Source organism: Ascaphus truei, chromosome 1, assembly GCF_040206685.1.
Source record: "Ascaphus truei isolate aAscTru1 chromosome 1, aAscTru1.hap1, whole genome shotgun sequence".
Classification (NCBI taxonomy): domain Eukaryota; kingdom Metazoa; phylum Chordata; class Amphibia; order Anura; family Ascaphidae; genus Ascaphus; species Ascaphus truei.
The window spans coordinates 352,260,684-352,275,109 of NC_134483.1; the positions used below are offsets into that span (position 1 = coordinate 352,260,684).

General features: G+C 44.3%; 1 protein-coding gene across 1 annotated transcript; it reads right to left on the bottom strand.

Annotated features, from left to right (window-relative positions):
• Positions 1–2,365: 2,365 nt before the first annotated feature.
• Positions 2,366–5,537, bottom strand: LOC142471025 (uncharacterized). The gene is made up of 3 exons (XM_075577825.1): positions 5,236–5,537; positions 3,767–3,844; positions 2,366–3,403 (listed from the first exon to the last, which is right to left on the bottom strand). Exons 1-3 carry the CDS (start codon positions 5,510–5,512, stop codon positions 2,379–2,381), a joined length of 1,380 nt encoding a protein of 459 aa, XP_075433940.1. The 5' UTR covers positions 5,513–5,537; the 3' UTR covers positions 2,366–2,378.
• Between the last annotated feature and the right edge of the window lie 8,889 nt (positions 5,538–14,426).

The following is a 14,426-nucleotide window of genomic DNA, read 5'->3' on the forward strand; positions in this document are numbered from 1 at the left end:
CTACTATATTGTATTAGGAAACAATTTGTTTGTGATCGCTACATGTTATGCAGTCTGCAATGTTACGCTGTATCCACGCATTGAAAGTGAAAATGGTGGTTACAAAAAAAAAAAAAATTTAAACGCAGAGTCAACGCATAACGATTGTTATATTTACCATTCTTCTAGAATTAACTCTTCGCCTGGCTGCAACTGGTCGCTCCAGAAATGCAAGCCATTTTCATCCACGCTTAACCCAACCGCTGAATCCAGTATGGCACATATCTCCTCCAGGATGCGCTCATAGGAATCGCCACTGCTTTCTTCAAATAATTGGTCGGGAGGTAGGTTCATTTCTTCCGGTTCCCATTCCAATGCAATTTCAGCTGAAAGGCTTGGTACATAATCATAGTACTTTTGTTCTTGTACAATGTGGGTTTCAGGAATGGAGGCTGCAGATATTGCAGCACGTATCGATTCAAACGGATCAGTAGTAGCGGATACATTGCTATTGCCATTAGGAATAAATATGCCTTTCACGACAATATAAGTGCCGTCTTTCAGGATAAATTGTTTTTCCGGGGCAATCTTCCAGAAACCATAGGTGTGTTGTAGCTTATCCTGGTCACGTTCAAAAAAGTCATTACTTGATAAAGTGAATCTTATTGAGGAATTAAAATTCCGTGCATGCTTACGGTCTTGGTAATAAGGATATTTTGCTCGAATGAAATCATCGATTTGGCGTGTGCTTGCTTTCTGTCCGCGACTGTTCAAGATGGCTTCACAGATCATGTACTTATACCCTAAAAGGGGATTAATATTGTTAACGAATTCATCAGCCATGTCTGAGTAGCACAAAAGCTGTGTGCAGGTCTGTGTTATTTGCTCATCAAAATGAATGTGCTGAATGGCTAACAAACTCCTGTTTTTCCTTGTCAAGGTCAACAAAAGTAACTACTTTGACTCCTTATTTCAAACGCCAATTGGATTTGTTTGTCTAATTGGGTTAACAGTTGTGGTTCGTGATATGGGACTGTGGGAGAAACATTTCTCCTTCTTTTATCTCGTTTGTGAAAAACATCCCTAGACTGTGAATGCGTTCACATAGTGTTTTTTTGAAAACTAACAAATACCAGTGTGTGAAAATATTTCTTAGCCAGGCATATCAGTAAAAACACACCTGCAAAAAGAAATGTTTTTTCCCCGCTTACATTTCTGTGTGTATGTGAAAGTCTGGTTAACTCCCTGTCTGCATGAGTTTAAATACGTGTGTATATATATATATATATATATATATATATATATATAAATATATCTCTTATAAAAATATATATATATTTATATATAATATTTTATTTTTTTTTATATTGCAGGAGTACACACAACATTGATGGCATTAAGTATACCTTGTATGAAACCTATTTAAATGGTGAGAAACATGATTGAATGAAGTAATAAACATTTGTTTAAGCACAATACTGTTAGAGTCTCATACTTAGGATATTTCTCAAACATTAGGCCTGTATTATTAAAATAGTGTGCTTTCACAAGGAAGCATGAAGTGTATTAGTTTGTGTATACCAGTTTATATAGTACTATATATATATATATATATATATATATATATATATATATATATATACACACATATATACATATATATATACACATATATACATATATATATACACATATATACATATATATATACACATATATACATATATATATACACATATACACATATATACATATATATATACACATATATACATATATATATACACATATATACATATATATATACACATATATACATATATATATACACATATATACATATATATATATACACACTCACACACTCACACTCACTCACACTCACTCAGTGTGTGTGTGTGTGTGTGTGTGTGTGTGTGTATATATATTATTATACATTCTGAGATGTTATAGAAACGAACACACAACTGATTAAAGGACAAAATTACAATGGCCAAGCAAGGCAAAGGTAAGTAATAATTTACACATAATCCTGCTGTACACGTACAAGAAAGATGTTTGCACTTACTTAGGTGTTTTAATAATTGCATGTGACTAATATGCATATGCAATTCTTACATCAATTAACACACCCAAATGCAATGTTTTGCTGCAAAGTCAATGGCAGCTTCTCTAAACTTAGCAACTGGCTCCTGGTGGACCATTACTGAACAGACGATTACAACATAAATATTTATAACACAATTAATTATGAGTGTTAACATTTCCAAAACTTCACGTGTACAAGAACATAGTTGAAAGTTTGGAAACAACACAGTCTTCAGCATACATACAATAGTAATTAGATAATCTGAAGTCAACAAAACAAGGCCAAAGACATATTTTCTGAATTATAACATTTATTTTTTTTGTTCCTTTTGCGAGCGAGTAACAGGCCTGCTTGTTGTCTCTTGAATTTTCCTTTTTCTTTTGCCACCAACTTTAGGCACAACAGAGCCACTTTGAGTGGCCTCTGGCACTTCACGGGCAGGGCTTGTGGCCAGTGACTGTTCACCTACGGGGCTTGTGGCCAGTGACTCACCTACAGGGCTTGTGGCCAGTGACTCACCTACAGGGCTTTTGGGCAGTGATTCACCTACAGGGCTTTTGGGCAGCGATTCACCTACAGGGCTTTTGGGCAGCGATTCACCTACAGGGCTTTTGGGCAGCGACTCACCTACAGGGCTTTTGGGCAGCGATTCACCTACAGGGCTTTTGGGTAGTGACTGTTCACGGACAGGGCTTGTGCCCAGTGACACATGTGAGCAAGTTGGTAGACACTGCACAAGTGATGGTTGGTCTGTTTCATGTGTGTCTTGTTTTGTTTTTGTCGCCTCCTTTGTAGGTGTCTGCTGCTGAATTTGTACAGATGGCAGCGGTAGGATGTCATCAGGAACCTGCACAGCAATGTCTGCTACTTGACCGGTAACATTTGGGCCTGGTGAATGAATATCAGATGAATGTGGTGAAAACTGACCTGCATGAACAGATCCTGGCTGGGAGGTGTTGAATTGTGGTACATTAGTCATTCTCCAGTAATTAGCTTGTGTTTGCTGAACAACTAATGCTTCGAATGAGGTGTTGATTTTTTGCAACTGTTTAGGCACTTCAATGAAGACTCTGTGGAGATGTGCCAATTGTGATACTGTTTCTTCCTGCAGTCCAATCATCCTTTCCAGCACTGTCATCATGTCTGAATGGCGACGATTTTCTGCGTCCACTATTTTTCCCTCTGAAGCTACAATTGCATCGTATGTGGAAGTTGATGGACGATTTGGCGGTACAACAGTTTCTATTGGCACCTCTTCATGGTCACATGATTGTATTTCAGTCTCTTCTGTGGCGTCATCCTCATCATACTCATCATCCTCATCACCATGATGTTCTAAAAAGAAATGTACACATTATTAAATGGCATGTTAATGTATGCTGTGTTACTATGTAATTGTACTGTGTCCTAAGTAACACCTAACATGTTAGCATACGTTTTATAACCTCATTAAAAACTACCTTGACTTACGAATAATGTTTGGACTCAGTATGAAATATGAATGAATGAAAAGTTGCTCTAAACTCAGAAGTCCTACATGATAATTAACATCACTAACACAATACATGTTGCCTTACACTTAATTTTCACTGACACTAAGTAATCCTATTTAAAGAAGATGTGCAAAACAAATAATGCACATGACAACATAACATATAGAAGAGCACATATTATATGGCCAGCAAATGATACACTCACCTTCTAGTAGTGTTGAGCTGGCTGACCCAGGTGAAGACACTTGTTCCATCTCAGGTGACACATGTCCTCCAGGGGCAACTATATATAACAATAACATAAGTTTTACATTTACATGTGTAAATATTGAACAAACACTTATTGTATGTTCTGTATTTATGATTAACTAACAACATCAGTTCCTTAACCGAAAATGTGTGTGAAAGTGAACATAAATAGTTGTAATAACACTGTACATGCCTGTGTACTTAGAATTTTTGAGTTCCCTAACATACAACATACTATGTTTCTGCAGTAATGCGTGAGGATAAATAGATTAAATGAGTACATAAAAATCATATGTTGTGTAGTGATATCAGTATCATAATGTACATAACTATCATGAGATGACCATTCACAATGGTTATCATGAAGGTGGTCATATTGCAAAAAGTGTTGTTTTTGGTAGAGGATATGTGTGGTACATTAATCGAAGATGTGGCACACCTGAATGTGGCTGTGACTCAACAAGACAACACATGCAGTGTGTGATAATGTGTCTTTGATAGTAGTTCAACTATAGATATGAGTGAACTAATGTGTGACGTACGCTTTGATAAGTAATGAGTTGTTGGGGCATTTAGTAGCTAGAGTTAAGCTTTCAAATGAGTGTGATTAACTTCAGTTGTGCTATTCAGGTTGTAAGAAAGGTATTCCCTTCCCCAAAAAGCCTAATCAGCCACACCTTTCAATGACTTGAAACAGGTGCAAATGGTGTGAACTAAGTTGACCGTGAAATGAGGCTGTAATTAGTGTGTGTGCTGAACCCCACCCCCTCTGTTGAAGTGTATGCTGTGATGAGATATTAATTGCAGCTGCTTTAACACAATGGTAGATGAGCTAAGTAGTCATCTGCAGTGTTTAAGTTATGAAAACAATGACATAACATATGATACGTGTGCCTCATTATGCTGTCTGTATATGACATAAAGCAAAAATGGACCTTTTCATAAGCAACTATAGATGTGTTAGTGCCAGTGATGTTTGTAGGCCGTTACATGCAATTTCTTTGATGCATGCTTAAAATAGGCAGTAATGTCATGTTTGTCGGAGTAAAATCAATAAAATACACAATAATATGATACATATTTCTGTTCTGTACCTGTAGCTACTAATAATTTCTCATGAACATGTGTTACACATGTGTACTACCCTGTTGTTCCCCATCTTCGCCCACCATCAATTGCTTCCACTGCAGCTATGCATTTTGGGAATTCACATGTAAATGAGCACGCAATGGCACGTGCTATATTAGTTACTGCTTTTAGTAGGACTACTACATATATGTCTATTTTGAGATATATATATACAGAATCAGACATATACATATATAGATGCAGGTATGCTTATATTGTGAAGACAGTATAAAAAGCAGTGTAAATATGCAAAATAACTGTAAGCAACAACACGCCTAGTACAGTAATATTTATCACCTGCTGGAAATTGTGACGGATAAATTCCAATGTCACGGTCACCAGCCAAGCCTTCCACGACGACGGTAAGTAATTTTGGCCGAAGCAGCTCCTCCAATGGAGTCAATATGAGACGTTGTGGTGTGGGCCCACCTCCAGTGCCAGTAGCATGCACGCGTTGGTCTTGTATTTTCTTTTTCAATTTGGACCTAATATCATCAAATCTTTTCCGACAATGATACTTGTCCCTGACACTATTCCCACAGGCATTGACACCAATGACTATTGTGTCCCACATTTCTTTTTTGCTTGCTGCACTTGTCCGCCCTTGAAAAACATATAAAAGATATGAGGTAAATTAATAATAATATAAGCACCAGTTTCCTACACTGCTAGCTGTTCCAAGAGATAGCAAACATGCTGTTTTATGTGTAATATGTGCAGCACATGAGCATTCACTACTAAACCTATACATGTAAGCAAGGTTGCATTCATATTGTATGCAGTTCTGGCAAATTGACCGCCTGTGTTTATTTGTCCTTGTAAGGCATGATAAAAAGCTGTGTTTCCACACTAATGAACATAGAAAGATATTGTGTACCCATATTTGCATATGAACAAAACTCAGATGACCTAGGATCACATGTATTTGAATAATAAATGTAAAGTTACACTTACCTACTAAATGTCCATAGAGACTGTCATAGTGCTCCAGAATGCCAGTGACAAGAGCCCTATTTTCCTGGTCATTGAAGCGAGGATTACGTGGCTTCTCCACACGTTTTTTCCGAGCAGGTTTAGGGTCAGAGCTTGGCTGGTGCTGACTGGACTCTCCTTCTTCCAATGGAAGAGCCTCCAAAAGCTGGCCACCAGCAAGCACGCCACCACCAGACACCCCATCAGCAACTGCGCCACCAGCAGCACTCCCAGCACCAGCACTCCCACTCCTAGCACCAGCACTCACACTCCTAGCACCAGCACTCACACTCCTAGCACCAGCACTCACACTCCTAGCACCAGCACTCCCAGCACCAGCACTCCCACTCACAGCAACAGCACTCCCACTCCCAGCACCAGCACTCCCACTCACAGCAACAGCACTCCCACTCCCAACAACAGCACTCCCACTCCCAGCAACACCACTCGCAGCACCAGCACTCCCACTCCCAACAACAGCACTCCCACTCCCAGCACCAGCACTCCCACTCCCAGCAACACCACTCGCAGCACCAGCACTCCCACTCCCAACAACAGCACTCCCACTCCCAGCAACACCACTCGGTGCACCAGCAACATCACTCCCCTGAACAGAACGTTCACTCTGACGCGTACTCCCACGAGTAGCACTCCCACTCCCACCAGCATCACTCTTCCCACGCTTTGCGGGCATACTTCCAGCACTCACAAAAAACAGACAAGAAATGTACAGGCAATCACACGACCCACTTCCACATATAAAACAAGACAAAGATGTAAACAAAACAACAAAGGACAAAGCTCACCCAATACACAACAAGTCTCTCAGTCAATATGCAAATCTTCAATCGTCCAGCTCTGTGCATCTCTCTCTCTCTCTCACTCCCAACAACACAGAGAATGATTAGCAGTACACGTTGCCTTTAAATATGGCGCGCAATCAAAAACATGCTTGTTTCGCCTGATTCAGCAAGATTTGTGATTGTGCAACCTAACAGCACCCCGCCACGCACGCCGATACACCTGTGTGTGATCGGCTCATCATCGTGAGAGTGGGCGGATTTGTTTTCTGGTTGATTTTGAATGTATTCGGCACTTACTGCATACGGAGAGGGAAAAACGCCAATAACATGACTAATCGATAAGCTTGCCGATTTCACATAATCGTCGCTTACTGCATGAGGCCCATAGAGACTAGGGGAGAGATGATAACCAATAGTTTTCGCTTTCTTGTATACACATTTAGTAAAAGTTTGCATCATAGATCCTATATCTTTGTCAAGGTGTGGGATATTCCAATGTTTTTCTATAATTGTTTTTATTTGATTTGCTTGATTACTGTATGTAGTGATGAATAATGGTACCTCTGTATTATCGTTATTAGCACCACTAATTGATGACATTGTATTCCTTTTATTGTTCTTGGTCTTTTTTAATAGTTCTATGCGATTTGTTTCTAGAGCTCGCATGTATGCTGTGTGTATATCTTTGTGGGACCTCTAAAAATTAGAATATATATAGGGAGAACAATAAGACCCCTAAAAATTAGAATATCTGAACATCTCAGATCAATTAAGAAAAAAGATGACAGATTTCCTGTCTCTCTGCATTTTTCTACTTGTCCTGTGGGTTCGATTAGTACTTTCACATTCAATGCCCTAGAACATGTTCCCAGACATGCTAGAGGGGGCAATAGAGAAGCAGTCCTTAACCAGAAAGAAATGTTTGGGATATATACCCTCGGGTCACTTGTACCCGGGGGTATAAATACGATTGGGAACTTCACGTTCTTCGTTCCAGGGATGTAGGATAGGTGATAGTTGAAGCGAGAGAAGAAGAGTGCCCAGCGAGCTTGTCGAGGGCCGAGGCGACGTGCTCCTTCAATATACAGTAAATTTTTGTGGTCCGTTAAGATAGAAAATGGCTCCCTTGACCCTTTCAACAGATGTCTCCACTCTTGTAGTGCCATCTTAACGGCCAATAACTCTCTGTTGCCGACGTCGTAATTCCTCTCGGCAGAGGAGAATTTCTTGGAGAAATACGCACAAGGGTGAAGTTTATCCTGGGGCGAGAACCTCTGTGATAGTACAGCCCCTGCACCGCAGTCCGATGCGTCAACTTCTATTACAAAGGGAAGATCCGTGTTGGGGTGGCGCAGGATCGGTTCCGTGACGAATGCCTCTTTAAGGGCCTGGAAGGCGGAGATAGCTTCGGCGGACCAGGCAGAAGGGTCAGCCCCTTTCCTAGTCAACGCCATGATGGGGGCCACTAGGGTAGAGAAATTACGAATGAACTTCCGATAGTAGTTCGCAAATCCTAAAAAGCGCTAGATAGCCTTGAGAGTTTCTGGTCTGGGCCATTCCGTAACTGCCTGGAGTTTACCTGGATTCATCCGTCCGAAATAATGTAGCCCAGAAATTGAGTAGAGTGTTGATGGAAGGTACAGGATATGTTTGAGTAGTCGTGAGAGGACGTACGAGGTGTGACGAATGTAATCCTGGAGATTTTTGGAGAAGATCAAAATGTCATCTAAATAGACAATAACAAAGATGTTGAGCACCTCACGAAATACGTCATTAATAAAGTCCTGAAAGACAGCCGGGGCGTTACATAAACCAAAAGGCATGACGAGGTACTCATAATGCCCACAGCGGGTGTTGAAGGCCGTCTTCCACTCGTCGCCCTGCCTGATGCGGACCAAGTTGTAAGCCCCACGGAGATCCAATTTGGAAAAGATCTTAGCCCCTCGCAGTTTATCAAAGAGTTCCGTGATCAAGGGGAGAGGATAGCGGTTCTTGATGGTGATACCGTTCAAGCCCCGGTAATCAATACATGGCCTCAGAGTACCATCCTTTTTCTTCACGAAGAACCCCGCTCCCGCCGGGGAACTGGAGGGCCGTATGAATCCTTTCTCAAGATTCTCCTTTATGTAGTCTTCCATGGCTTGAGACTCAGGTATCGACAATGGGTAAGTCTTGGACTTGAGCAAGGTGTATCCTGGGACCAAATCAATGGGGCAATCGTAGGACCGATGAGGAGGCAATTGTTCTGAGTGGGCCTTGTTAAAGACCTCGCGGAAAGGGTGGTACACGGGGGGAAGAATGGAATCCTGAGTCATTGTGTTAGCCAAGAGTTTGGGAGACTTCCCTGACCTCGGTTTCCAGGTGATGGGGGTAGGTGAGACCCAGTCAATTGGAGGGTTGTTCTTCTGCAACCAAGGTAGGCCGAGGGTTACCGGTGTACCTGGGGCCTGGATGGAGTCAAGGACCAGGGTCTCGCTGTGGGAGTAGGTAGATAGGAGGAGAGGTACGGTCTGTAGCGAGATAAAGGCTGGAGACAGCGAACGTACATCAATCCCAACCAAGGCAATAGGTTGGGCCTTCTTCACCAAAGGTATCCGGTTCTGTTTGGCGAAATCGAGGTCTACAAAGTTTCCTCCAGCACCAGAGTCGATAAAGGCAGCAGTAGATGTGCGAAACTCAGCGACTGCGAGAGAAATAGGAATTGTGAGTTTCTTAGGCAGTGCCTCCCTGGGGAGGGGACGAGAAGAGATAACACCCAGTGAGAGCCCCTCCATACTCACTGAGTGTTCCCATTTCCCGGACGCAAAGGGCATGCACGGAACAGATGTTCAGGGGATCCACAGTAGAAACAGAGTCCGCCGGCGTAGCGGTGTTGTCGTAGTAGATTCCGGATTTGTTGCACCCCTAATTGCATTGGCTCGGGAGGCTCCAGTGCCAGCTGCTGTGAAGGAGGCGGTCTAGGAACCTGAGGAGAGTTGGGGAAGGGTGCTTAGAATGTTAGTAGCCGGGCATGCTGACGCTCCGAACGTCGTACCTGGATGCGTTGATCAATGCATATGGCCAAGTCGATGAGTGCCTCCAATTGGTCTGGCCTGGGTTGCCGAGCAAGCTCATCCTTGATGGACTCCGAGAGACCTTGCCAGAAGATGGAGACGAGCGGCTCTTGTCCCCAGTTTGTCTCAGCAGCAAGCGTGTGAAATTCCACCGCATACTGTGTCACCGATCTTCGCCCCTGAGTTATCTGGAGATGGGAAACAGACACCTCTCCCGGCGTGCAGGGGAATCAAAGACTTGTTGGAACTCACTCTTGAATGCTAGGTAGTCTTGTGTCAGGTCCGGGCGCAACTCCCAGACAGGCGAGGCCCATGCCAGCGCGCTGCCCGTCAGTAGGTTGTACACGTAGGCTACCTTCTTCCGGCCGGTGTCGTACTGAAGGGGTGCCATTTCAAATTGAACCTCGCACTGGATAAGGAAACCTCTGCACTCCTGCGGGTTGCCGGCGTACGGCTTGGGAGGCGGTATCCTCACGTCCTGACTGCTGGGTCTGACTGGTTCTGCAGTCTGTGGAGGAGAAAGAGGAACAGGTGCTTCCGGTACCTGAGCCGAAAGTTTGGCCATTTGGCGTGTTAGAACCACAATCTGATCGGCCATGACCTGGTTTTGCTGTATCCACGTAGAGATTGCTTGCCTCAGTTCGGCCTGGTCTGCGTCTTGTGGGCTCGTCATAATGTTATGCCGGAGTAGCCCGCAGACCAGACCTGTCCCTAGAACTGAGGTGGCAGGTATGAATACACACCGACAGAGCGAGGGACGTGTCCGGGTTGTGGTATTAGATGGTGCCAGGCCAGATGGGGAGTATTGCGTGAATACTTGCCGATACCGTTTTTTCCAGAAGAATGGTCGTTGCCGTTGCCGAGATCAGGGGTAGGAGAAGTATGGAAGGATCGAGGTGAGAGCTGTGGTCGAAGGGAGCCAGAAGGTATGTAAACAGGAACAATCCGAAGTCGAGAGCCAAAGGGGGAAGTCTGCCAAGCCGCGTCAAAAGCGAGAGAATCAAAAAACAAGCACTGTGAAACACCCATACAAAAACTATGACGAGCGAGGAAGCACAGGCAGAGAGGGTATATAAAGCTGGAACAGCCAACCAGGAGAGGGAGAAAAATAGGGCATGCCTGAAGGAGCCCAGGGAGCTTCAGAGCATTGGCTGCTGTTCTTAGAGCCCAGGTGACACTCAGGTGACACTCAGCAAAAGCCAGATTGTAACCGTGTGGTGTAACCGTGTGGTGTTTGGGGGTGGAGCCTGAGCAGGGATAAGTTCAGGGGCTATTGTGTGTGCTCATCTCAGAAAGATTTCGAAATTCAGAGACAGGAATTGGTTTCCAAATTTATTCATAAGGGCTATAAGGAAGGGGCTGTCACTGGTGCTCTCAATGAGGTTAGGAATATTAGTAGGGATGTTCTTCTTGCTCAATCTAAATCCAAAGTCACTACCCATCCCCTTAAGAAACATGATATGGGTTCAAATCAAGACAAGTGTCCTAGATTTATCACCAAATTCAATCAGTCTGCATACAAAATTAAACATATATTGAACAACCACTGGGACATTCTCAAGAATGGTCCTTTTCTGGGACCTAGTCTACCTGCATATATTCCGGTCACATACAAAAAAGCTAGAAACATCAAAAACATTGTGGCCCCCAGTCGTTTGAGAATGACTACCGGTGGAGATTCAGTTTCCTCTGACCGTCTCTCCGGCAATTTTTCCTGTGGACGTACTAGATGTCTTACATGTAAACATCTTATTGCCGGTGAGAAATTCTGTTCTTTCTCCAACAAGAGAGGGCATGAGGTCAAGGGTAGGATAAACTGTCTCTCCACCTACGTAGTGTATCTCCTCTTGTGCTCCTGTGGTCTACAGTACATAGGGAGAACGATTCGACCTATGAGTACCAGGTTTCTAGAGCACAGACATAACATCATAAATGGAAATCTGGCTCATAGTCTCTCTAAACATTTTTCTATTTGTCATAACAAAGATCCGGCATCTCTAACAATTAGGGGTATTGAACATATACCAGTGTCTCTCATTGGCGGTGACAGATTCAAGAGGTTATGTTTGCGAGATACCTTTTGGATCTACACATTGGACACTTTGTCACCAAAAGGGTTCAATGAACATATAGATACCAGTACACTGGTCTAGTGTTCTGTAGTCCCCCTACTCGCCTAATGACTACATCATCTCAGGTGTATATATAATTATCAACTCAATGACACCATTCTAATTGATGCCTGTGTTTATTACTGGGAAATGAAGTATCTATTTTCATGTACATAATTGCATTGTTTGTTGTCTTCATTTTAATCATATTCATTTCCCTTTTCATTTTTATTTTTATTTTCATTTTTATTTTCACATTCATTTTTAGTTTTACATTCATTTTTCTTTTCTTTTTTATTTTTCATTATTATTACTATTTTTAAGCTGTTATTTCATATAACAACTAATATGTTATATAACACAACTAATAACACAACTAATATGTTTATCATTGTGTATTGTATAATAACATTTGAACTGTGTTTTGTTTTCATATTTGTGTTTAGTAACATCATCATAAATATCATTCTTATTGCGTATATACAGATGTTACATACCTATGTATACATATATTTATGTTTATAGCTTTCACCATGTTTTATGTATATGTATTTACCCTTTGTTTTCCTTATGTTTCAACTCCCTCCCCTTCCCCAGCGCTTCAAGAGTTAATGGTTTTAACAATCAATCAATATTCAGGTGTTTCTAATGTGCTTTATTTTTAATGGCATATATATATTTGGCATCTCTGTCAGTATAGCTTCATCCCCTGAGGAAGTTGCATATTGTGACGAAACGCGTAGGGAAGGAGCTAGCATTGGACTTTTTAATACAGCACTCATAATTTGAGAATATCTTGAGCTTATTAGCATCTCGATCGCTTTTGGAGCCGGTACATTTTCATTACGGTTGATGCAGGAAGTCTGACTGCCGCGTCAGCATCCTGTGACATTGGAGGACACACACTCTCGCGGGATTTACAACCAAGGGGAGACCGGGTGCGCGCGCACCCTCCTGGCACCCACGGCAGGAGTGTGTTGGACACCACACATGTCACTCATGTCACTCATCCACGGAGGCTCCATCGTGTGATTGTAAAAGATTTTACATCTATGTCTTATTTTAACTTGCACATTGTAAGTGTCCGTGATTCATCTGCATGTATATTTTAATTATTAAATCACAGTATTATGCTATGGGAGCCGCGCTGTTTTCTTTTCGTTCTCATGTATATATATATATATATATATATATATATATATATATATATATATATATATATATTTCTCAAACCGTTGTATGCCTGTCTGTCTGTCCTGTGTCTCCCTGTCCCTAGGGGCAATCACATTGGACCTTTGGCCCGTCACTCCGCCTCAGGCCAATGAGATGGCTCCCTTGGCCTGCCCGCCCCCGCACACCTCTTATTGGCCTGAGGCGGAGTGACGGGCCAAAGGACACACACACACACACACACTCACTCTCACTCTCTCTCCCCCCCCTCTGTCCCCCACCCCCCATCATGTGCGCCGCACTGCACCGGCTCCCGGACGGAGGGGAAGCGCGGCGCGGCCCTCCTGCCACAGCTGCCAACTTCAGGCTCCTCCCCCCTCGTTCTTAACCGGCTCCCGGACGGAAGGGAAGCGCGGCACGGCCCTCCTAACCCAGCCGCCAACGCTCACTTACCTCCCCGGCGCTCCCTTACCTCCCCGGCGCTCCCTTACCTCCCCGGCGCTACCTCCCCGGCTGCTGGGGGGCCAAGCAGCCTCCTCGGATCTGCGCCAGTCCCACTCTCCACCACCTCTCACTCCCGTCATGTGTGTGTGGAGAGGGACATTTTACTCCTGCCAACAATTTGTGCCTCACTTTCACCCCCCCACCTGCCCTTCACCCCCACCCGCTACTCCTGCCCTTCACCCCCTACCCCTGCCCTTCACCCCCCCTACCCCTGCCCTTCACCCCCCACGCCCTACCCCTGCCCTTCACCCCCCACCTCCTACCCCTACCCTTCACCACCTACCCCTGCCCTTCACCCCCACCCCCTGCCCTTCACCCCCCACCCCCTACTACTGCCCCCCACCCCCTACTCCTGCCCCCCACCCCCTACCCCCTACCCTTCACCCCCCACCCTCTACCCCTGCCCTTCACCCCCACCCCCCACCCTTCGCCGCCTATCCCCTACCCCTGCCCTTCGCCCCCTACCCCCTACCCCTGCCCTTCGCCCCCCACACCCTGCCCTCGCCCCCCACCCCCTGTCCTTCGCTCCCCATCCTTCGCCCCCCACCCCCTGCCCTTCGCCCTTCGCCCCCCACCCTTCGACCCCCTTCGCATAGATGGGGCTACCGGGTCGCCGGTGTCCCATGGCGGACGGAGGAACAGGGCGCAATCTTGGATGGCCACGCAGGCGCACGGGCAACCCGCGCATGCGCAGTGGCACCTCAGAGTTGCGGCGGCCATATTGGTACACCTCGCGCATGTGCAGAGCACAAGATAGCGGTGGCCGTTACAGCAAGTACTCCGCAAAGGAACTACACCTCCCAGGATCCTTTGGGGTGGCCCGATCATGGGGTATTACACAGCCAAAGGGCTACTGCATTCACGAGCCTCAGAGA